Source organism: Protomyctophum parallelum (assembly GCF_964188405.1).
Source record: "Protomyctophum parallelum genome assembly, chromosome: 6".
Lineage (NCBI taxonomy): Eukaryota > Metazoa > Chordata > Actinopteri > Myctophiformes > Myctophidae > Protomyctophum > Protomyctophum parallelum.
In genome coordinates, this window is record NC_139701.1 from 41,241,588 (window position 1) to 41,267,983 (window position 26,396).

At 44.5% G+C, this 26,396-nt stretch overlaps 2 protein-coding genes across 3 annotated transcripts in view; both read right to left on the reverse strand.

The window, feature by feature from the left end:
- The window catches only part of slain2 (SLAIN motif family, member 2), a 61,161-nt gene extending 41,713 nt beyond the window's left edge, over positions 1 to 19,448 (reverse strand). For both annotated transcript variants that reach the window (XM_083767520.1, XM_083767519.1), the window contains exons 1-2: positions 17,586 to 19,448; positions 6,292 to 6,434 (exon numbers count right to left, since the gene is read on the reverse strand). In XM_083767520.1, the coding sequence (XP_083623646.1) occupies positions 6,292 to 6,434; positions 17,586 to 18,136 (694 nt within the window). In that variant the 5' untranslated portion in view covers positions 18,137 to 19,448. The remainder of the gene's footprint in view (positions 1 to 6,291; positions 6,435 to 17,585) is intronic.
- Positions 19,449 to 21,743: 2,295 nt separating this feature from the next.
- anapc4 (anaphase promoting complex subunit 4) overlaps positions 21,744 to 26,396 on the reverse strand; it is a 33,949-nt gene continuing 29,296 nt past the window's right edge. Inside the window, exons 26-28 of the mRNA XM_083767744.1 lie at positions 25,791 to 25,961; positions 24,828 to 24,951; positions 21,744 to 22,245 (exon numbers count right to left, since the gene is read on the reverse strand). Of these exons, the coding sequence (XP_083623870.1) occupies positions 21,988 to 22,245; positions 24,828 to 24,951; positions 25,791 to 25,961 (553 nt within the window). The 3' untranslated portion in view covers positions 21,744 to 21,987. The remainder of the gene's footprint in view (positions 22,246 to 24,827; positions 24,952 to 25,790; positions 25,962 to 26,396) is intronic.

The following is a 26,396-nucleotide window of genomic DNA, read 5'->3' on the forward strand; positions in this document are numbered from 1 at the left end:
CCCTTGTCCCCCATATATGGGGACTAGGTTGGTGGAGGGTGTGTAGAGCCCAGGATCACATTAGATGATTGACAGAGGGGTGAAAAATGGGTTACAAATCGTGGGATAAAAAAAATATATATAAAAAAAAAAAAAAAACGATATTCTTTCGACCAAATCGCAACACTTTTCGTTTCATATATACACGGAAGAACGTAAACCTGATTTTGTAAGCGTCGACGTCATTTCCTTGAGCGGTATAACCGAAATCCCGCAACGTCCGCCCCCAAAACAAATGATACCGTTCTAACAGCGTAAGCTACGCACAGCTGGTTTCACTTCAATCAGTCGGGCCCTTCCTCTCTCAGTCTCCTGGTGTGTACCAAATGGCGCCGAGTCTCCTCTTGACAGAGGAGCAGGGCAGTCACCGATTTAGGCTGATTATGTCAGGAGGACCGACCGTCCTGACATTCCTGTTGCACGGGGGGGGGGGGGGGGGGAGGTAGGCCGTTACGCAACGGCTCGGGCTCACACTCACATCCACTATACCAAAAGGACTGCCAGCAGCAAGCCTGTTGCCCAACATGAGCTATAGCTGTCACATGGGCATACCTGCGTAAAAATGGAAGAGGACACACACACACACACACACACAAACACACACACACACACACAGTATAGCCAAGAGGATTGCGGCCTGGCTGACACTGAGAGTCTGACTATTATTGGAGTTCGTTTGAGCTCTGAGAAAAACAGAGACAAGCGCGACCGCGATGGCTGAAAGCTCAACACGTTGCACGCTATTTCCACCTTCTCCTCCATGCATGGAGAAGAAGGTGGAAGGTCGATGGCAGAGTGTTGCTCCTTTTGGTGTTTTAAGCATTATGTTGTACTTTAGCTATTGGAAAATAGCAGATCTACAAGCTCATAGAGAGCTTGTAGATCGGGCAAGTAACCTCACGTCAGCAGAAGACAACCTGGTTCAAACTATTATGTGGGTTTTTACTAGAGGTAGGCCCTCCAACTCCAACAAGCCTGGTTTCCAAGTGAATCCCAGTCGAGAGGCAACAGGAGTAAATAATAAATAACCAACCACTGTCAAGAGCTAATGTTATCGAAGTAGTTTGGTGTCGTCCCCCCCCCCCTCCCCCCGTGTCCCCTAGGGTAGGTTAGTAATCCTGGTCACTAAACTGCCCTCCCCTGGTGCCTGATGGAGGGGAAAGGAACTGGTCGGAATGACACGTTCCTTCCACGCGCTACGTCCGGCCGGGGAAACTCCCCCCTGTCAGGTGTAAAGAAGCAGCTTGGGCTCCTCATGCATTGAAGGAAGCATGAGGTCAGTCCGACACTGGGTGAAAACACTGGGTGAAAACAAATGGGTTGCAAAATTGTGGATAAAAAATAAAAATAAAGTATCAAATGTTACCATGCAGTACGTGAAAACAGAATGATGACACTCTACCATGTGCTGCCGCTCAACACTGCGAGTATTGTCTGTTCGCCGTGGATGTAATAATGATCGTCTCTCTTGTATCAAGAGTTGCTCTTTAATACTTTGGCTTCAAGCGATGTCTGCAGCAACACAACGGTCAGCTGAGAGGGTTTAATGGTTTGGCTGGAAAAGGATGGGAGGATTTGGATTGCCTGGCACATATAAAAAAGAAACTGCGGAACCATTTTAACCACTTGAGCACCGTCTTATATACCTTGTTGGGTGACGTAGCCGCGCAGCTAAAATAGCCGATCTACAAGCTTGCAGCGCTCTGAGCTACTGTCTAGTGTCTACACCAGTTATTTTCAGAATCGGTCGAAATGTGTACTGCGTGTGGCTGTGTGTCCAAAACCTAATCTTGCAAACCGCAGGATCTACCAGTGCCAAGATTCTTGTGCACATTGCCAGTATAGGCCACAGTCAGACGGACCTCCACGTTGCTTTTTTTTCTTCATATACTTTCCATTTCGTAATGGATGGAAGTCAATGAGGCTCAGCTCTGACGGTGCCGACACCTTGCCCAACTTCGGAGGCATATAGATCATCATGTCATAGATAAGAGGACTGCAGTTATATAGGCTGTTCACAAGATCCACATTGGAGCCGTGGCATTGACGTTCCCATTCGGAATCGCAAGCTCAACCTGATTTTCGAGTGGCGCAACCACTCCAAGGAACAGCAATGTGTGTCTGTCTGTCTGTCTGTCTGTCTGTCCCTATGTCTGTCTGTTTAACCCATTTTGGTGTTAGCATTATGCTATGCTTTAGCTATTGAAAAATAGCAGATCTACAAGCTCATAGCGCGCCACCGAGTGGCGCGCTACGAGCTTGTAGGTCTGCTATTTTTTTAAACGGTCAGGATTTAAGACATTTTTTTAATCTGATCTCAGGTCAAAATGCGTTAAAAACCACCATTCTTCTGTGCGTTAGAATCTGATCTCAGGTCAGAATGGGTTAAGAGTACCAACACGCAGATTAGACACACCGATGGACCGACATGCAGAAACACCGGCAGGGTGCAGGCTTTAGTTTTTAGACATACTATTGATCCGACTGTCACTATAGACAGACAACCTACCTCAAACCCTACTGTACTGTACTGTACTGTGCTGTGCTGCCTCTCATCATGCACACGTGCTACAGCAGCTGCACCGTAGTCCGCACTGCACTGTGCTGTGTCGTGCTGGCGTTACACTGAAAACTCATCTTCCCATAATGCACCTGTGCACAGTGTTGAAGGTCAACAGTGCCACGTTGTACAGTACAGACTACATATAGTCAGACAGCCAATAGTCAGGACACCCCAACACTCAAAATAGAGCGTCGCCGTCCCGCCCCCTTTCATGACGACGCCAGGCCCAGGAAATGATTCCCAATGCATTTTCCCCCATATACATTTCAAAAGGTATTTATTTAAAGATGGTTACGCCGCGGACAAAGCCAACTCGAGTCGTGACAAGTCATGACAAAAAACACAATATTTTGGACCAAACATATAATTACAAAGAAGAAAAACAACAAAAAATGTGTTGTAACCTGCAGTTTTTTTTTCCTTCTAATTATTTGTTCGGCCCAATTTTTCAAGAGTTGGCTTTGTCCGCGGCGTGAACGTCTTTAAATAAATACTTTCTGAAATGTCTATGAGGAAAATGAACGGGGAAACATTTCCTGGGCCCTGGTAGGGGGCGGGACACATGCGGCCCCCTACCTTCACTTAATGTGGCCCTCAGGTTAATATCAGAATACTGAGATAAAATTGGTTACAATTCCACCACGACATGCAAAACATGACCCGCTTAAATTAGTCTAAATTAGTAGCTCAATGTTCAACACAAGTATAATCAAAAGGCATTTGAAATTACATAAAAATGTGAATTTTCAGGATTCAAATAAAAAAAATAGCAAAGAATAATTCAAGATTTCAATTTGAACATAGCAAAGCATAGCAGATCTAATGGGTCCGCTCACACTGTGCGACGCGTTTTGAGTTTGTAGATCTGCTATTTTTTTTGCGACGCCAGCAATGTGGCCCCTCTCTGGTGTGGAGTGTGGAAATAATAGTGGCCCCTCTCCGTCGTCAAAGTTTCCCAGCCCCTGCTTTAGGTCAAAGTAACCGTACTGGGGGCCTGGGCCGTGGCTCAGCGGTCCAGGCACCTTGGCTGGTGATCCAGTCTGGCAGTGTGCCGCGGGTTCGACTCCCGATCCCGACGGCCTTTACTGCATGTACTGGTGTACATCACTCTTCAATGAACACAGCCTGCCTGCAGCTACTCTCCTAAATATTTCCGCTGCTTGAGAATATGCACAATTCTCATTGTAGTCCATATATGGGCTTTCTGTGAGCTATATATATATATATATACTGTATACACACACATCCTCCAACCATAATGTATCATGTTGCATTGACTGCCATGTTGTGGCTTCTAGCCAGAGCTGTGCTTTATTGCGGTTTAAGACACAGGTGTAGCAGCAAGATTCCATATTTCTAAACTGTGAGCGGGGATCCCAAACATGGGCTATACGGCAATTCCCAGTAATGGGTCTCTCTCTCTCTCTGCAGGTTTAGGCAAGTTAGATGTAAGAGGCCCAGGCCGTAGCGTAACGGTCTGGGCACCGGACTGGTAATCCAGTCGCAGTGTGCCGCGGGTTCGACTCCCGGACCCGACACGGCCTTTACTGCATGTCATCCCCCCATCTCTCTCCCGTTTCCTGTCAGCCTACTGTCTGTCCCTTCAAAAAATCAATAAAAGGCGTAAGCCGCAAAAAAATATCTTAAAAAAAAAAAAAAAAAGTTAGATGTAAGACTATTTTAACCCATTTCGGGGCGGGAACCCATTTTGGTGTTAGCATCATGTCATGCTTTAACTATTGAAAAATAGCAGATCTACAAGCTCATAGCGCGCCACCGAGTGGCGCGCTACGAGCTTGTAGGTCTGCTATTTTTGAAAAATCTAAGACATTTTAAGAATCTGATCTCAGGTCAGAATGGGTTAATAATGAAACAAAAACAGGATTTCCCGAAATCACGCGTGGACACATGCAACGTGGTTTGTACTCTGTACGTCAAGCCAGCCTGAACAAGCCACGAGGAGTGCAGAGATTAAAATAGGGTGCATTTTGAATCCCAAAACTCGGTTTATAGTTAAGGGACGCAATAAATCAAGGGTTTTTTTTATTCTAGTTTATTTTGCTAGCTTTAGTTATAATAATCATGGCTTCTTCTGTTTTCTACATGAATATAACCATGAAATGGTAGTTAAATGCTGCAATTTGTAAAAGTAGCAAAATATGACTCCTAACGTCGTTGAAGTGGGACTCATAGAATGTCCCTGGGACTCATCTAAAAAGACCATCCCTGCATCCCGGGGACTCATGGGTGAATGGGTGAATGTAATGCACAATCTATGTAAAGCGCCTTGGATGAAGGCGCTATATAAATGCACCATTTTATCCGAGGTCATTAGGGCTTTCTGGAAGACTGACACAACTAATAACCAAAAAATAGAAAGCCTATTTTTGGTGCAAGACACACTTTAGAAGACATGCCGACCTCCATCACGGAAACCAAGTGACTGAAATCAGTCGTGGTGCAGTGTTGTTTTCGTCGACTAAAACTAAGACGAAAAATGATCGTCGACTACCTTTTTCCACTGGCAAAAACTACATGGAAACTACATGAAAACTAAGCTACGGTGACTAAAACTAAGACTAAATATACTGACAATTTTGTCAACAAATAAAAACCAGACTAAAATGTTAGGAAGGGACTAGTGGACAAGAGATCCAGTACAAGTCATTTTACAATTGGTTGCATGCTGAAAATAGCCGATCTACAAGCTCACAGCGTTGTGAGCTTGTGGATCGGCTATTTTCAGCAAGTGTGAAAACTGTCATTAAAACTGTTTAAGTGCCAGGGACGTCATCCCGTATCTAAATCAACTATGCACTGAGTGCCATGCCCGTAAAGACGTATAAAAAAATAAAAATAATAAAAAAGTTTTATTTATTTTAAACGCACTCTTTTTTTTTTATAATGGGAGATCTGGCACTCGGAGCCTAAACTGGTGACCACTAGGTGGCACTGAAGGAGTTAAGACGGCATCAAGGCCCGCCAAAATACACTGTAGTCGACTAAATCAAACTGTAGATTCCGTCGACTAAAGATCTTATGACATTTACTCGACTAAAACTAGACTAACACTAAAAACATTCCAGGTGACTAAAATGTGACTAAAACTGAATTAAAACCATTCAAAAAGACAAAATGACTAAAACTCTAATCTAAATGTGCGGCCAAAAACAACACAGTCGTGGTGGTCGACGTGACAACTTTGGACTCCATGGAGTGTTCTGTCCAGTACCTATAGACAAAACAGGAAAGGGCACACACCAGTGTTGGTGTAGCCTGGAACTCACCTATGCTTTTTATGGCATAGGCAGCTTCCGGCAGGATCCGCTGGGAGAAACTATGTGCAGCTGCGCGACATGAGACTAATTACTTAGAGCGACAGAGCGAGAGAGGAGTGTGTGTGTGTGTGTGTGTACATGTGTGCGTGTGTATGTCAATTTTACAAAGGTGCAGACAATCAGAAATCAGCAGAGAGTGAGCAATGTTTGCGCTACTCTATATGCCGAATTGAAGCGGACTCGGACCCAGACTTTTTTTTTCCTCCCTGGAAATAAAAACGTCTGTGTTTCCGAGGCTAGTGTTGGTGAGGTGCTGGCCTAAGGCAGTAAACAAGTAAAAAAGAGAGAGAAAAGGCAGCACACTCGTAGCCACGATGCTGTATAGTTTATTAGTAACCAAATGTCCGGTACCTGACATGGTGAGGTCCAGCCGGTGGAGGAGGGAGCGCTTTGCAGACTCCATGTCGGGGCTGGGGTTGTCCAGGGCCTGCCGGCACCACACGATGGGGCTGAGGGCCTTCTGCAAGGGGCTGTTCAGCTTGGCCTCATACAGCCTGGGAGGAGGGAACAAATAAAACACACACACACACACACACATACACACGCGCTTAGCATATTTGACCATTATTAACCCACTTAGGCCCGACGTCGAAGTTAAAAAGAATGTCCTTATGTTTCTGCATCAGTGATGCTCAAGAGATTTGAGGCACATTTTCACGATTTTTCAAAAATAGCAGACCTACAAGTCTACAAGAACTTGTAGATCTGCTATTTTTCAATAGCTAAACCATAACATAATGCTTAACCCATTCTGAACGGGAACCCATTTTGGTGTTAGCATCATGTTATGCTTTAGCTATTGAAAAATAGCAGATCTACAAGCTCGTAGCGCGCCACTCGGTGGCGCGCTACGAGCTTGTAGATCTGCTATTTTTCAATGACACTTTTAGAATCTGATCTCAGGTCAGAATGGGTTAATCAGACCAGTGTGTGTCCAGTGGAAACCTCGTATGAATCTGATCTCAGGTCAGAATGGGTTCATCAGACCAGTGTGTGTCCAGTGGAAACCTCGTATGAATCTGATCTCAGGTCAGAATGGGTTAAAACACCAAGTGTAAATGATGGGTTAATGATCCATCTTTTTGTGCTTCATTTCAACGAGGCTCACTCACCCTTTTTGGGGTTCTTGTTGCCATGTACAGTAATATAGCAACAAGCATTTGTACATTTTGAATAAATTATAGGTTTTTGAATACATTTTTATTCCCTGATTTTTGCAACACATTTTTTCCCGCAGTGTCAATGATCTAATGTAATCCTGGGCGCTACACTTCCTTTGACAACCTGTGGGGGGGGGGGGGGGGCAGTGGACTGACCCCATGCTTCCTTCTGTGCATGAGGAGTCCAAGCTGCTTCTTTTCACCCGACAGGGGGGGAGAGTTTCCCCAGGCGGACGGAAGGAACGCGTTATTCCGACCAGTTCCCTTCCCCTCCATCAGGCTGGCCAGGGGGAGGTAGTTTAGAGACCAGGATTACTGCCTGTTTTTTGTGAGGGTACTTACCCTAGGGGGACACGGGGAGAACATGGAAACTCCACACAGAAAGGCCCTTTCGCCAACCCCGCCTCGGGTATGGGCACTGAGGGAACAGGCCCCAGTGCCCACAGCATCCCCAGCGGGGAATCGAACCCAGGACCTTCTAGCTGTGAGGGTATCGCTCATTTGTTGAGGTCCCGACGTGCCCTCGAGCAAGGCAGAAAATCAACGCTTGGCCAATCACAGAGACCCACGAGCATTGTCTGAACTGGGCAGAACGGGATCGACTCCAGTTAGAGCCACAACTTGGTTGAACCTGGCTGTAACCTACTGTAGTCCTTAGCCTACCATAACGTTATTGAACATAATCTGAATGAAAGATGCTAATGTATAAAAGTATACGACGCTAAAACTGACGTGAGATAAAGGCATTACTACCCATCTGGCTGACTTACCAAATTTGGAGCGCATCTCTCTCTCTCTCTCTTATTATTATAATGGACTCTTTTTTTCTGAAAAACCTCATGTTTCTGCATCAGTGGTTCTCAATATTTCATGTCAAGGACCTGAAAAGCATATGTAATTGGCCGCCGACCCCCATCTGAAAATATGTTGTTCCAACCTTCCAGAAGCAAAGATTTGAGTTTGCTCTGAAATAATATATATTCAAATATTTGCGACACATTTTCAAGATTTTGCAAAAATAGCCGACCTACCGAGTGGCGCGCTACGAGCTTGTAGATCTGCTATTTTTCAATAGCTAAATTATAAACACCAAAATGGGTTAAATCCTATAATACTCCACAAAGGAGTTCTCTAGAGAGATACTAGCTGCTTGCTCAGTGTATTATTGTGTCATGATCAGAAACACTGAAGGTGGAACTAGACTGAAGCAAGGTCGGCTATAAGCGGCTGCCTTTACCTAGCATTTAACCTAGAGTACCAGGATTGTTTTTGGCAGCCATTTTTTTATTTTAGTTTCACAGTCATAGTCTTTTGAATAGGTTTCATTTTAGTTTTAGTCACCAGGAATGTCTTTTTAGTGTAGTTTTAGTCGACTAAATATCATACGATTTTTAGTAGACTAAATCTACGGCTGATTTAGTCGACTGAAATGTATTTTGGCGGGCCTTGATGCCGTCGTAATGGCTGATTTGACACTTGCTGAAAATAGCAGATCCACAATGCGCTGTGAGCTGTGAGCTTGTAGATCTGCCGTTTTCAGCGTGCAACCAAGTAATGATTTATACTGGATCTCTTGTCCACTAGTCCCTTCCTAACATTGTAGTGTAGTTTTTAATTTGTTGACAAAATTGTCAGTATATTTAGTCTTAGTTTTAGTCACCATAGCTTAGTTTTTATTTAGGTTACCTCTGTGAAAAGAAAAAGTTTTTCGTCTTAGTTTTAGTCGACAAAATCAACACTGCCTAGTACAGTATTTGAAAAAAATAAATAAATGTTTTATGGGCCCATAATAGTGATTATTATTTAAGTTAAGTTTTGCCATAACCATTTATAAAATCAGGTAGCTTTAAGGTACGGCCAGCAATGGTAGGAAAAAAGATATATAATATTCAGATATTCGGTCTTCGGCCAACTGTTTTCGGTATTCTATTTCAAACGTAATTCATTATTGTGATTGAACTTGTACATCAAATACGTCCTCTTTTGAAATCGGCCATGCGTTACTCACACTCAAAATGTGAGGTCAGTCTCATTTGTTGCGGCGAGACTTGGCAGAAATCTCAGCCCTTTGTCTCTCCGACGGGAACACCCATCCACACTTCTGCTGTGTGATCAGATCAAGAAGGCCCTTTCAAAAAAGCCTTAATCTTTTGCCAAAGCAATTAGCTGCAGTGCTTATTCAGCTGCAATGATTAATAGAGCCTGAAAAGATTGAAATGACAACGCTGGTTTATCGACATACTATAGTGATTAAGACGACGAGATTAAAAGAGAAAAAGTAGTGGAGAGAGAGAGAGACGAGAAGAGAAGAGGTTCCACCAGGAAGACAGATCTGAGTCAGCAGCTTTCAGCCACAGGGGAAGCGTTGGTTACATCATGCGGAGTAACATTACAGGCCTAGCCGTGCTACAGCAGAGACGTGTAGGCATACTTTTAAACCAGAGAAGAACTAGGCATACTTTTAAACCAGAGAAGAACTAGGCATACTTTTAAACCAGAGAACTAGGCATACTTTTAAACCAGAGAAGAACTAGGCATACTTTTAAACCAGAGAAGAACTAGGCATACTTTTAAACCAGAGAAGTACTAGGCATACTTTTAAACCAGAGAAGTACTAGACATACTTTTAAACCAGAGAAGTACTAGACATACTTTTAAACCAGAGAAGTACTAGGCATACTTTTAAACCAGAGAAGTACTAGGCATACTTTTAAACCAGAGAAGTACTAGGCATACTTTTAAACCAGAGAAGTACTAGGCATACTTTTAAACCAGAGAAGTACTAGGCATACTTTTAAACCAGAGAAGTACTAGGCATACTTTTAAACCAGAGAAGTACTAGGCATACTTTTAAACCAGAGAAGTACTAGGCATACTTTTAAACCAGAGAAGTACTAGGCATACTTTTAAACCAGAGAAGTACTAGGCATACTTCACATTTAGTGCCGGAAGTGCCTTCAAAATAGAAGCTCTGGGTGCCAGAGTTGTCTGATCGCTTTTACTCTGAAAGCCATGAACCGGAAACACTTTCCTAAAAAAAGTTGACTTTACAAAGAGACCTCACATCCCCGATCATCTTAATTTATTTTTTTACGCTCCAAAAAGCGTTCATATTTTGCGGGAGAGACGGATGAGGAGCAGAAATGAAGCGCCAGCATATCGATCCATTCATCACCATGGAGAGCGCCTTGGATTAGGAGATATGAGTCATTCTTTCCGCCGCGCTAACATGGGAGTCAATGACAAGCTAATAGTTGCACATAGCGTTAGCCTACGGAAAGCGAAAAGCCAAAAAAAAAGAAAAAAGGAAAAATTCTGAATATTCTTATCTCGCCCCGTATCACTAGGACGTCGCTAGGACGTCCTCACACGTCGATGGTACTAATTAACATACGTTTTCTGAAAAACTTATGTTTCTATGTCAGTGGTGCTCAACCTTTTTCATGTCAATCAAGGACCCCCAGAATTATCAGTATATATATATATATATATATATATATATATATATTCAAAGATTTGAGTTTGCTCTGAAAGACTATATATATATATAAATATATATATATTCAAAGATTTGCGCCACATATTCACGATTCTTTTTAAATAGCAAATGCCGCGCTGTGAGCTTGTAGATCTGCTATTTTCCAATAGCTGTATAACATGATAATGCTTAACCCATTTTGGGCGGGGACCCCTTTCGGTGTTAGCATTAGGTAACTAATCTACAAGCTCATAGCTCATAGAAAAACCGAAGAACGACTGACATAGTAACATGGCTTTCTCAGAAAACCGTCGGGATGTAGAAGACATTTTTTAGAATCTGAACACCAAAAGGGGGTTCCCACCCAGAATGGGTCAACTCTTGAGAGCGTAAAATTAGAGAGAGTTAAATTATTGTTAAACATCCTCCGTCCGCACTACTTCATTTACAAGAAGTCTACACAAGTCAACGTTTGCCTGTTATCTCTCCCAATGGTAAGCAACATCAATACAGCATGGAATAGTGGACAAAATCTTATCCGACGACAACAAAACATTCGTTACGTTTTGGATCAGAGAGGCTATACACCTCATCAAATGGTGGTCCGTGCGGCTCAAATAAATAATCACCCAATAAATAATGGGCCTCGATATAAAAATGGATGAAAACCAACCTTTTTACCACCTCAGAAAATATCTGGCTCTCCAAGTACCACCATAATAACTGACAAAATACAGGAGCGTATACCTGTACTTTTCGTTCCATTCCTAAGCCAATATATAATGCTGCTGCTCTGACAAAACTTAATTAATCCGTTCTCAAAACCTTCTATTAACGGCTATAGACGAATTCAGAAACGATACTAGGGCTGCAACGATTCATCGATTAATCGTAATCAAATCGATTATTCAATTAGTTGTCAACTAATTTAGTAATCAATTAATCGAATCGGCAACTAATCACTAGTTTTTTGCAATTTATCATAGGTGATTTCCATGCACTTAACCATAGTTTTTCCAGTGTTAAGTGTAAGTAAAGTAAAAGTGATCCATCTCTCTTCCCTTACAATCGGAAGATAGTTGCACAGTAGCGACTGCAACGCAAAATATGACACACAGCCATTATAATATCAAGAACAATATTTATTTTTAAATGACCTATGTAATTGAGTTCAGAAGAGTACTGTTCCTTTTAGACTGACACATGTGTAGCTATTCTTTAATCGAATGTATGCAGTCAGAATATTTGAATAGCAGCCTAATCAGCAGCAAATCAAATGACATTTTGAATGAATTATATTTTTTTGTTAGTTAGAACTAAAATAACCTAAAATATATTTTAAGGTGATAGCTAAATAAGTGTCATAATCCGGTTAATCGATTAATCGTTTAAATAAATCGGCAGATGGATCGATGATGAAAATAATCATTAGTTGCAGCCCTACCCGATGCCCAATCTTTGTTTCATGAACACAAGGCAGTTGTACTGTATCCCTCATACTAAGCATTTAACCCCTTTCGGTGTTAGCATCATGTCGTGCTTTAGCTATTGAAAAATAGCAGATCTACAAGCTCATAGGGCTACGAGCTTATAGGTCTACTATTTTTGAAAAATCGAAGAGCGACTGACATTTTTAGAATCTGATCCCAGGTCAGAATGAAAACTGTCAGGATGTAGAAGACATTTTTAGAATCTGATCTCAGGTCAGAATGGCTTAAAGTATGAGGTATAAATAAAGTGGTTGGGGAACCTTCCCGTTATACAGAGCACCGCAGCACACATGTGACCTCTTCTAATCTACTGTTGATGCTAATTAGTGGATTACGAGAGTCTATGACAAGGCCTGGCAAGGATGTATGTGTGTGTGTAATCCCCAGATACAGATCTAATGCAGAGTGCAGGGAGAGAGAGAGAGAGAGAGAGAGCAGAGTGAGCAACAGGCACTGGTTTTTTTTGCGGGCTTCAAAAGAGGAAACAAAACAAAAGCGTAAAGCGGTGTGACAACACGTATAAGGCCTGTCTGTCAGTGACACAATTATTACTTAATCGCGTCGCCTTATTTCAGAATAATCGCAATTGTGTTTTTTCATCATTTTTCAATCGTTTTCTTGTCTTGGTCAAACACTTCATAACAGACATGGCAGATCTACAAGCTTACAACACGTCACCGGATCAACCATTTCTGTTATTTTGAAGAAAAATAGATTAAAATGTATTAAGTGATGTCAGTGATTTCTTTGAATTATTTAAGTTATTCGTCATATCCGCCCTGTGCAATTGTGTGATTGTGAAGCCTAAAAGGCAAAGAGAAAACAAATTCCAAATAACTTCCAATGTTGAAGAAACAATTAAATCGTTAATCGCAATAATGCGTGTGACTATTAATGTCAAATGGTGCATTCATATAGCGCCTTTATCCAAGGCGCTTTACATAGATTGTGCATTACATCCACCCACACACATTCATACACAGATGGCGGCGGAAACCAAGGCACCAACCAGCACATCAGGAGCAATTATAGAGAGAGAGAGACAGACAGACAGAGAGAGAGAGAGAGAGAGAGAGAGGTTGTGGTCAGTGGCTTTGTCAGTGAGTGAAGTAGTAAGCCTGGACTTAACCCATTCTGACCTGAGATCAGATTCTAAAAATGTCTGTTTGAAAATGACAGTTTTCTGAAAAATGTCAGTCGATTTTTCAAAAAATAGCAGACCTACAAGCTCGTGAGCTTGTAGATCTGCTATTTTTAAATAGCAGGGTCTTCCACTCTCTCCTCAGAGGGCTGTCACGGTTACACGTTCAAACTTTCACTATCGATTGTCACACAAATAATTAGCTATTGACGATTTCGTTTACACAGAAAATGACAATTCCCTTTGCCCTTTTAGGCTTCGTGATAAATATCACACCCGTGTGAAGTGAGGGGCGCTGATAATATTAAAGTCTAACTTGTGTTGTGGATTATAGGTGACGTAATGGTGATGTAAAACAAACGGTGCCGACGCCAACGTTAAACGCCATTTTAACAATAAAGAGACAATGAGACGTAACGAGGCACATTATGTGACGTACATTTTTGCCTTCATTGTCAAAACACAAAACAAACATTGAACTAAAGACAGACATTTAGGCTGTGTATAGGAGGGGCTAGCGCCCCTCAAGATGTGCACAGGGCAACGAATGACAAATAACTGAAAAATAAAGTGTGGCCTGGCCTACACCCCCGCCCCCTCACCCCCCAACATGGTCACGATTATGACAAAATAATTGTGATTTAATACCTCAAATAATTGCGATTAGACAATTATGGTATCGTGTAATAATTGTGTCAGGCCTAGTACTCAGCCTTTGTTCCATTCTGCCAACGTCACTAACAAGATGGCGTGTTTCTGAAAGGCGGTGGCCTCATCTGGCCTACCTTTTCTGGACCATCGGGTATAAGAGAATAAGGCATTTTTATGACCACAGAGACCGAACGAGCGAGGGTCCTTAAAAAAAAAAGACATATATATCTAGGCTAATGAGGACCAAGCTCAAAAGGAGGATCAGCATTACAACGATAGGATCTGTCACTGCACTGCAGTCATATACTTACATTACGTTATGCTTTAGCTATTGAAAAATAGCAGATCTACAAGCTCACTCGGCGCGCTACGAGCTTGTAGGTCTGCTATTTCTTTGAAAAATCGAAGAACGACTGACATAGAAACATAGCTTTTTCAGACAACTGTCAGGATGTATAGAAGACCTTTTTAGAATCTGATGTCAGGTCAAAATGGGTTAAGGAAACACATACAGACTTTGTTGACCTGGGTAGTGGATAGTACGCCACTCCTTTATTCCCTCTACACCAAATCTCTTTCGCCGTAAAATAGCCGATCTACAAGCTTACAAAAATGTTGTCGTCTGACCATTTCCACGGTGGGTTCAAGTGGAATGCCGCGTCTCCGACTCCCTTCGCAAACTTCCGGGGCGGCGGCGGGGATTTCACTCCGGGCCAGAGATTTAGGGGCTTCAGACAGACAGACAAGCAGCTCAAATCCAACCATATGTAGCAGTCAAGTCTCCCATTTCAAGGATTTATACACTTCCAGGATATAAAGCCATATCTCTAAACCTGAAAACCACAAAATGCTCAGCGCTGCTGCTGCTGCTGCTGGGGGGATATTATGCAAACACGACGCAATGTAGTGAATGTACTGGGAGGATTATGCATGGTGATATGGACACTGGGGGCTGTCAAAACCATTTCAGAGTAAAAAGGAGTGTGACAGACTGAGGAGGAGTCATCCCCAATATAACACATTTAAACCTGAGGCCGATTTAAAAAAATGCTTCTAAATCCTGACAGTTTTCTTAAAAACCTCATGTTTCCGTCAGTGGTGCTCAACCTTTTCCATGTCAAGGACCCCCAGAATTATCTGTATTTCGCTGCCGAGTGCCGACCCCCATCTGAAAATGTGTTGTACCAGGGACCCCCCCCCCCAGATGCAAAGATTTGAGCTAAGAACGTTTGCTGTGAAAGAATATGAATATATATATATATATAAGATTTGCGACACATTTTCAAAAATATCAGATGTACAAGCTCGTAGCGCAGCACTCGGTGCTGCGCTATGAGCTTGTTAGATCTGCCGTTTTCCAAAGCAGAATGGGATGATCATCGTACGATCACCCATAGCACAGCAGTGTAGTAAATATCCTGCAAAATAAGACACAGCATCATGATGATGCTGCACCATTACTGTGCGTTAGACTGCCTGACATTGTTTGTGGCCTTCCCTTCGGCAAACTGTGTGAAATGAAATGACACCGGTCTACGGGGGAAAGGAGACGGTCTACGGGGGAAAGGAGACGGTCTACGGGGGAAAGGAGACGTAGCTGTTGAGGCAACTATAGTGTCCCCAATGGGATGTCTTAAATCCACATGATGTCCCTCTCTCCCAGTTGGCAGAACAACCCTCTCCCAGTGCACTGTGTGTCACTGAGCTCCATCGAATCAAAACAATCCTCTCCCAGTGCACTGTGTGTCACTGAGCTCCATTGAATCTTCTCACAGTCCTTCCACAGCAAACAGTGATGCAAATGGCCGGTATCCTGCATCCTAAAGGGCCATGCAAGCGAGGAATGCAGGCGTTGTCGCCTGGATCAACACAGGTCTCCTCCAGGTCTGTTGAAGAGGGGTTCGCAACAACGCAAGCGTAAAAAAAAAGCAAAACAGAATGCAGGTCTGGTGAGTTGCGGGCGTGTGCGTGTAATGAGCACGTGCTCAACAAATCCACGGGGGCCGCGCTCACGTGAATAGGCTTGCGTTGTTGTCGCGCCGTGACTTATCCGAGCAAAAGCGCAGGTCTCATTGAAAATGAACTATTATAGGCACGTTTTATCGCTCCTAGTTTCTGCAAGGCCCTTTAGAGACTCACTAAATTGAGAAAGGACGCAATCATGTCACCCTCCAGGGGTCCTGGGATGCAATACTGTATGCAGTACTGTACCCTTACGGTTTAAGTAGGACTCATAATAAACTCATCTAAAAGACGACCCCTGGGGTCCCAGGACCCATTACATGGAAAACCTATTTACATCAATGTAACAAACAATCAGGTACATCGTTGGTCCTCAACTAGATCATGATAAAAAGGTGAATACCAACGATAGTACCAAAGTCTGTACAATGATATTTCAGGATATTGTTTACTAATGAATGTCATTGTTTCGGTCCTCGTTTAAACTTTAGCATTCCTACTTCGTCTAGTGTAAACTCTAAACAACTATTCTCTCTCTCTCTCCCACAATTCAATTTAAATAAAGGTGAAGTAAAACTGAAATGCACTAAACCGCACGCGGTCGAGTCTGAAAAACCGGCGAGTTCTCTGGCCAGTGGTTCTCTGGCCAGTGGTTTAATACCCTCAACATCAGACCATAGGGAACAACAGGAGTCCTAAAGGACAGTCGAGGGTCTGTAACTCTTACTCCAGGACAAATGGAAGAGACAGGGTTCATTGAATTCCATTTGTCAGAGTTAAATGCATTGTAAAGGATTCCACAGTGTAGAGACTGTGGTCCTGGAGATTAAAAACGTTATAACAGATGCGTTTCTAAATGGTGCATATCGAACTGGGTCCGCAAAAAGGAGTCCTAGAGACTAAAAAAAAAGGTGCAGGATATTAGAAACTGCTGTCCTACTACATCATAACATAAACACTCACCCAAATCACTGGGAGAGATAGAGGCCTGCGTGCTCATTGCTAGCAGCCTTGTGGTGAACGTATAGGGTAGGTAACAGTTCAATGCAAATGCTATGGCTGCTGCAATACAATCCGGTGCATTCGCTGATCAGTGATAGATATAGCAGCATGACCGAAAGTATGCTGCCAGTGCCCTACTAGTACGTCATCGAAGCAGCCTTGTTTTGGCTGCGCCCCACATGACATGATGTGACGAGCCAAGCAACACACTACACACACACACACACCATGACATGACACTAAATGAACCCGGTTAGGTTCAGAGTCAGACACTGTCAGACAGTGAGAGTTTTGGGGCTATTGTTCCACACGAGGCAGGCACACAGTCAGTCAGTCACACACACACACACACACACACACACACACACACACACACACACACACACACACACACACACACACACACACACACACACACACACACACACACACACACACACACACACACACACACACACACACACACACACACACACACACACACACACACACACACACACACACACACACACACACACACACACACACACACACACACACACACACACAGTGACTAATAAGCAAGCCGCTAATGTCTAGAATAGCCCGTCCAAATGGGGCTAGTACTGCCGCTACTACCCGCTACTAGTCTCAAGATCAGAACAGCTGCGACAACCGGCAGTTTAAAGCAGTCACCAGAGACACTGGCGGCTGCTGCTGCCGGTGTGTGTGTGTGTGTGTGTGTGTGTGTGTGTGTGTGTGTCAGACAGACAGACACTCACCAGCTGTCCTCCTCCTCGTGCAGACAGTCCATGTCCTCCAGGTCCAGGATCTCCACCTCGTCCAGGATGGACGCCTCCCCCTCCTCCGTGCTGTAGAAGGAGTTCCTGCCGGCGGAGGAGAAGGAGGAGAGGAGCGGGCTGGACATGGACATGGGGGTGGTGATGGTGGTGGCGGTGGCCGTGGCCCCCTCGCCGTCGTACGGCCTCCTGAAGCTGATGCCGTCGTAGGAGAGCCTGGGGCTCAGCGACGTGCGGAGGGAGTTGTTCTCGAACCCCACCCCGGCGTACAGGGCCGCCGGGGAGGAGTCGCTGTAGCCGGCGCTGTGGGGTCTGTTGTGGTGGTGGTGCTGCTGCTGGTGGTGCTGCTGGTTGTGGTGGTTGTTGCTGCCGTGGTTCGGCGTCCCCCCGGACGAGGAGGAGGACGTGGAGGAGGAGGACAGCAGCGTGGAGCGGCTCCGGAGCTGCTCGTTCTGCTGCTCCAGCTTCTTCACCAGGTCCTGGAGCTTCCGCACCTCCAGGTCCGCGTTGATGTTGGAGTTGATGTCCTCCATGGTTTGGTTGGGTTGGGTTTAGATGACTAAAGGGACTCGGGAGCTCCCCCCCTATTATAGGAAAGGGAAAACCCCGCTCGGGGTGTTGTTTGTTGTCGGGGGGTTTGTGTCGTTCTTCAGGGCGTCGCTGGGCGACTTCAGCGGAGTGTTCTGCGTGTCTGTCGACGACGCGGTGGAGTTCGGCGGAGTTTGGTCATCTCGTCCGGCTGGTATGTGCGGGCAGGGCTGAGGCCATTCTTTTCGCTGTGTGTGTGTTTGTTCCGCCCGTTCCGTTCCGCTGGCAACTAGTCTGTGAGGAGGAAAAAGACCAACAGGCGGGCGGAGCGCTGACGTCATGAGCGGGGGCGCGCGCCGCGCGCGTCACCAACACCTATATTTGCGCGTCCGTGTTTCCCCCCTGTCATTGTGCAATGCCGGGTGGAATAGTAAAGAGTGGCGACTGTCTGACTCCCCTTGTAACAATGGAATGCGGAAGTGCTCATTCTGTCTCAATGGGATAGTTCCAATGCTTGGAACTATAGCCCATACCATACTAGGCACCAGCCGGCGTGCAGCTTTGAGGCGAGATCAAAGCGTGTCGCCACTCTCTCACTTATTCCACTCGGGTATGTACAATGTACAGTAAACGTAACGCGGGTGCGCGCGGCTCGCGTTACCACAACCTTTTTTTGACATGATGTCATGACGTGCTTTTATTTTCTTGATAGTCATGTGCCATGTCAACATCATGTTGAATTATGACACCACATAACAAATAAAAATCACACCCGTGAAGTGAGGGGCGCTAATACTCATGTTGATAAGGCGTCATGTGGCATGGAGACATTTAAACATGTAGGGATTGTAGGCTATGGGCTAAAACTATTCTGACAGATGTTGATTGTCCACAAATATAACAAAAGCAAAACGTCTGTCTTCTTCTGCTCTGGACATCAGGATATTACAATGATCATTAGAAAAATAATGCACACTGTAGGCTATATCTCCCAGACTCCCTCCCCAGTCACAGTGCACTGCTGTGCAGTAGCCTAGACATGCGTGAAGTTATATGGAGTTAATAATTGTATTGCCAATATTATTCACACGTGTTTTAAATACAACTTTATACACGTTTTAGAACTTTGAGCCTTTTGTGCACCACAAAAAAATATGTAAATTATTTAAACACATGTATAATATTGGCACACTTGGCACTAAATTAACTGCATAGCAACAATGAGATCTACAGTGGTTCTCAAAGTGAGGTGCAGGGAGTTATGGGGGTCAACATTTAACAACCATTAACCACTTTAACTTTAACTAAAAATGTGTAGCCTACATACTTGCTGTAAGTGATCTCATTTAGACACTTCCCCTTTCACATTCAAGCACATTCTATCATTACAATTTTATTTTAGTTGACTTGGCATATGATTCTTTCTATTTATTTTTCACAGAGGATGTCCATATCGATTAGGGGATTTCTTACACGAATAGGGGAAATTAACTTGGTATTTCCGCTCTTGTGGCTTTATCAGGAAATTAAATGTCAAGTTCTGCTCCAATAGCCTCTTTGTTTTGAAAGGTATATAGCAGCCAAATTATTATGACTAATTCTATAACAATCCGCTCCATTCAAATGGAAACAAGAAACCTACGAAACCATGGTGGAGTAACATGGCTATGAATAAAAATCACACCCGTGTGAAGTGAGTGGTGCAACTCCGTGTGGGGGTCCCCGGAAGTTCCAGACCCATAGGAACGCGGCCAGGGTGCCGAGTCTGCCGACCCGGTTCCGGCGAGCCGCCCCACGTCCGAAACGGTAGAGAAATGAGTTACCATGGGGTGGTCTCAACGGGGGTCCCTGGGGAGTCCCCCGGAACATCCAGACCCCCAGGAACGCCCCCAGGGGGGCGGGCCACCCCACGTCCCAAACGGTTGAGAAATGATAAGTTACCGCGTGGGGGTCCCTCTACTGTACTGTACTGTACTGGCACACCCGGAATCATCATAATTACAGTTAATATGTGTGTGTGTGTTAGGTTGCGCACAGGTGTTGAAAAACAACCATGCTATTTTCGTGCTCAGACCCACCCAGCCACCCAGCCAGGCACACACATAGCTCAGTAAGGGAGTGGTAGCATCACTCAAAAAAACAACACATTTGGGGATCGAGGCTACATTGATTACATCAACATGCATCAGCCACACCTTCCTGTTAGCCTGCCCTTGCATCTCTTGATGTGTTTAAGGTTGTGTTTGTTAACTTTATTGATCCCTGTGGGAACATTCCAGGGCACCAGGTCAAAGTTTAAGGCAGGGCACTGTCCCAACATGCAGAGTATTCTAAAAGCCTATTCATTAGGTGATAAGGTGATCACCCAAAACTACATCATGACGTCACGCCACAGTGCTCAGCGCGCTCACACAAACACATCTCTAAGACAGTATAGTTCCCAAACTTTTGCATGTCAAGGTGGTAAGCGACTCACCGCTCACCCAAAGTGAGTATGAATAGGCCTTGGCTTAATGTGGGAGGAATCCCATTTTGACACAGAGAACTCCAACACCAACTGAACACTTGCTTCAGATAGCTAAAGGATAGTTTGGTCTCTTTTTTAAGTGGTGCAACCACTTCTACATCCAGCAATGTCCGTGTACCTGTGTACCTGTTTGTGTAGGTACCTGTGTGAGCACGAGTGGTGTGCGCATGCGTGAAATTGGAACGAGAGAAGTATGTGACATGGCTGCCACCTGCTGGACGCAAACGATACAGAGAAGAAATTGGAACGATACAGAGAAGAAATTGGAACGATACAAATTGGAACGATACAGAGAACCAATAGACGGGAGTTGCACCACTTGGTTCACACTGGTGTGATTTTTGTTTTAATAGCGCCCATAGGCCTGTTCACGCGCCTAAACATTTGTAAATAACATTCAGGTAGCCTACACTATGAAAAACCAACAACATAAACATAGCATGGAGGTCTCGTCCCTGTGTTAAACGTCTGTGTTTCCGAGGCTACAGTGACAAGTCTCAATACAAGTTTGCATTGCTTTTTTTTAATCACCCTCTGGTGGACACTGGACAGAATGACACAGAGACGGCCTCATTACAATAGATTTGCACACTTGAGCTTTGTTTTTCTCGGAATATAAATTTGTTTCCTTTATTTGCATATACACCATATGTGGAAATGGTATTGGCAGAATAAACTAATTAGCATCCACCTATACCTTTTTTGGTCATAACTATGTAATATTTATTTAGCGATGCATTTTATGCACATGGAGTGCAATGTTTACATAGTGAACCGATGACCAAAATGGAAAAAAAAAAGTTGAATAAAACATGAACACAAACGTATCAAAACACTTTTTTTATTAACATGTAAACATTCTTTCAGACATAGTGGCACACAGTGTCACATGACTGTGTGTCAACTGTTAACCTCTCAAACCAAATACTGAATACTAAGGCGCGATTCATACTCCTATTTCAGAGCCGAATAAAAGTCGGTTCGGCTCTGTAGAGAGCCTACAATGTGACGTAATTTGAGGTTCGGGGGGGGGGGGGGGGGGGGGGTACCGTCCTAAAGTCGTCTCTTCAGTGGTACTGAACATTTCTGACGAGCCGAAATCATTTCGGCTCTAAAGCGGTAAATAGGAGTATGAATCGGCCCTTAGGCCTCACTCTATCTGCCTATACTATTCTTGCGTTCACACCACGGGGCAGACGCATGTAGCGCTGCTCCCACACTTTGCGCCTGCCCGTGCCGAACGCAACCATTCGGTGCATGTGATGGGCGCGATGCCCAGAATAGGGACGCCCGCTCGGGTTTCACACACAGTGAAGCAAAGTGCTTCCTCTATGAGAGTTCCAGGGACTCCTCCGACTCCAGACGCTCTCCGGCGCTTCGCTCTAAAGCTCCTACGCCGCTGTCCGCCGCCGCCTCAGGCCCCGCCTCCTCCTCCACCGCCACCTCCCCCCCCTGCTGCACCGCCACCATGGAGGTCTCCAGGTCCTCCTGGTCGGCGCTGGCGTTCTGCGACTCTGCGCCTTCCTCGTCCTCCTCGTCCTCCACGTCCATCTCGTACACTCTGACGTGCCTCAGGTTGGCACTTAGCTGACGGGGAGAGAGAGAAAAAACAAACACATGACTAGGAACTGCTGTTTCCATCCAATCGTCAGTCCACTTTTTAAAGCCGTTTAGACCCGAGGCCGATTCTACAAATTTTTCTGAAAAACCTCCTCATGTTTCTATGTGTCAGTGGTTCTCAAACATTGTTTCATGTCAAGGACCCCCAGAATTATATGTAATTTGGCGTCTCAAAATATATTGTTCCAGGGAAAATAGCAGATCTACAAGTTTTTGTCTATCTATTGCTATCCCTCGCTCTAAACATGAATCTGGATTCCCCCCCAATTGACAATCTCCACAAGAAGAGACAGCGCTAGAAAGGATCCTCTGCCACCCCCCCCCATCCTCCCTGACACCTGTTGAGTCTTCGTCTGGGCCGTGTTCGTCTCCACTGAACCCGCCATGATAACGCAGGACAATGAGGCAACGTGACATGACCTTGGGGAGATATGCCAGGAACACACTTACACAAACACATGGGAAATGAACTTTCCACCGAACTGTTCTCATGGACACACAGCCGCCTTCTACCCCCCCCCCCCCCCCCCCCACCACTCCCCCTGCAGCTAGGTATCTTTTTTTCCTCCCCCCGCGCAGCTCATCCCTACGATGGCTTGCGTAGGAAGAGAGCTTTTTTGTGCCTGGCCCCAGTGTTGTTTTCGTCGACTAAGACTAAGACGAAAAATGTTCGTCGACTACCTTTTTCCACTGAAGAAAACTAAATGGAAACTAAATTAAAACTATGCTATGGTGACGGTGACTAAAACTAAATATACTGACAATTTCGTCAACAAATAAAAACTAGACTACGAAAACAGATCCAGTATAAGTCAAGTATAAGTTTACACTTGGTTGCATGCTGAAAATATGCAACGCGTTGTGAGCTTGTAGATCGGCTATTTCCAGCAAGTGTAAAATAAGTCATTATGACGGCAACAAGGCCCGCAAAAATACATTTTAGTCGACTAAATCACCTGTAGATTTAGTCGACTAAAATCTTATGACATTTAGTCGACTAAAACTAGACTAATAATAATACATTCGAGGTGACTAAAATGTGACTAAAACTAAGTGAAAACTATTTCAAAGACTATGACTAAAAGTAAAATCAAAATTTGCTGCCAAAAACAACACTGCCTGGCCCACGCCCCCGCCACCCCCACCCAGAAACGTGCCTGCACAGCCGAGTATTATCATCTTACTTGAAATGTGATGTGATGTCTTCTTACCCGCCTCTATGTTTTCTTTTTCTATGATGCAAGAAAGATGTATTTGGCGCTGCACTGCGGCGACATGGACATAAGGGCTACGCTTGCATGCGGGCCCTTTGTCTAAGACAAACTTCTTCCTCGGGAGACAAATAATAAAGAACCTTGATATAGCGCGGCACTCGAGCTAATGGGGGTCTGCTATTTTTTTGAAAATCGGGAAAATGTGGCGCAAATCTTTGAATATATATATTCTTTCAGAGCACACGCTTGTAACTCAAATGGCTGCTTCTGCGCGGCGTCCACCATGGGGGTCAAATACGGATAACTCGGGGGGTTCCCTGACGTGGAAAAAGGTTGAGAACCACTGACACAGAAACGTGAGGTTTTTCAGAAAACTGTCAGGATTTAGAAGGCATTTGTCCTCAGGTCAAAATGGGTTAAGACATGTCTAGTGGAATTACCCCATAATAATACAACAAACCAATAAGGTCCCAGGTGAGAAACTAAATTAACCTTATCCACCTGTTGCCAAGAGTAAAAAAGGGGAAATAGTGGCCACTATTAACAAGATATACCACACAAGCCACTTGTTATCAAAAATAGCAAAGTAGAGGACCTACAAGTAAGAAAGAAGCAGGTGCGCTTCCTCTGGATAACTTTTTGTTAGACGGTGGGTGCTCACTGCTCAGCTACCGAGACGACTAATTAAAAAACCCTCCCAAATGCCAAAACTTAACCCATTTTGGGGCGGGAACGCCTAGATTTACAAGCTCATAGCGTGGCACGCTACGAGCTTGTAGGTCTGCTATTTTATTTTTTTTATCATGAAAATGTGGCCCAAATGTTTGAATTTGGCGAATGTTTTTTAAACTCAAATCTTTGCTTCTGCGGTGGTCCCTGGAACAACATATTTTCACATGGGGGGTCGGAGGCCAATTACATATCTTTTTTTTTGGGGGTCCTTGACATGAAAATGTTTGAGAACCACTGACAAACGTGTGTTTTTTTCCCCCAGAAAACTGTCAGGATTTAGAAGGCATTTGTAGAACTGTCCTCGGGTCTAAATGGGTTAAGGCAAAGTGAAAGATCCTGACATCATAGGGCGTATTAAGGGCCTTTAACCCATTCTGCATCATGTCATGCTTTAGCTATTGAAAAATAGCAGATCTACAAGCTCATAGCGCGCCACCGAGTGGCGCGCTACGAGCTTGTAGGTCTGCTATTTTTGAAAAATCGAAGAACGACTGACATTTTTAGAATCTGATCTCAGGTCAGAATGGGTTAATCAGACCAGTGTGTGTCCGGCGGAAACCTCGTATGAATCTGATCTCAGGTCAGAATGGGTTAAACACGTACCACACAAGCCACTTTGCGGATGCCGTTGACGGCTACGAACTGAGCCTTCATGTTCTCCAGGTCTCTCCACTGGTTCTCCAGCACCAGACCCTGGCAGGGGATGGCGCCGCTCTGCAGGTCCAACCTGCCATGACACGGGAAATCGACACATCGTCCATATTAAAAAAGAAATGTGTGTGTGTGTGTGTGTGTGTGTGCACCCGTGGGAATCAATTATCTGAATGAATTGTCCGTTAATATTAGTTATTACATTCTTTTGAGTTTAAATGCATTTTCAAAGTTTTTATTTGTCATGTCGTTCTGCTCACATTAGAAACAACAAAAGTGGCACTTTATAAACTTTTGTTACGGGCTCCGAACTAGGGCTTTTTTTTTAAATATATTTTTTATCCCACGATTTTGTAAGCCATTTTTCACCCCTGTGTCAATCATCTAATGTGATCCTGGGCTCTACACACCCTCCTCCAACCTAGTCCCCATACTAGGGCTAGGGCTTTAAGCAACTAGTCAACTAGTAAATCCACTAGTCGACCTTGTTATTAATCTTTTTTCCCCGTTTTCGTAGGCCTCAAGATCAGCTAGATTATAGTTATAGTCACCAATGTACACAGTTTTAAAATGTACATTTATTGTAATATGTACACATATTTTTACATAATAGGTAGGCCTAGTTAAACAACTAGTGGACTAGTAAACTAGGCAACTAGTGGACTAGTAAACTAGGCAACTAGTGGACTAGTAAACTAGGCAACTAGTGGACTAGTAAACTAGGCACCTAGTCGACTAGTAAAAATCACTAGAAGTGAAAGCCCTACATGTGAACATGTAGAGAACAGTTCATTAGTGACTCAAATACACATGTACGCACGCATGCACGCACGCACGTGAACCCCACCCTCTCCTTCATTCATCACTCTCTCCATCTCAATTACCCCCCCCCCCCTCCCCCACACACACACACACCTGAGAGCCGGGTCCCAGTTGAAGTGGGCGTCCGAGCGGAGGGCGGCGCCGAGAGGCAGCTGAGCGAGGACGCGCCCCTTGCTCTCGTCCTCCGGGACGACGCGCAGCACCACCGTCAGCGTCTCGTCATCGTAGAAACGGGCGTCCAGGCAGCCGTACGCGCAGTCAGGCCTGGGGAAGCAAATGGTTAAACGGTTAAGCTAAATTACACGAGAGGGTAACTTCTGCGGTGCTTTCGGAACTCGCCCCGGCAGGCTCGTTCCCGCAGCATCGCAGGCGTGCATTAATGACGCTAAACCACCCCCTGGAGTGTGATGTTGCAATTATACAACAGTTACCCTTAAAACTAAGAAAATCGCGGAGAAAACATATTTTTTTAATGATAGATGTAGTCACTACGACCACAAATGTCCCAAGAAACTAGCTAGCCTATAGCCACCGAGTTTGCTAGCGCTCTGGGAAAACAGAGCAGCTGAATTATTTGTTTTGATTACTGTGGAGTGGCGCTCGTTTGAACCACGGCTAGAAGGCAGTTTCAACCAAATCAGATCTCGAAACGGCCCGTTGTATAATTATCCTCTTTTCATGAAAAACCCCACCATGAAC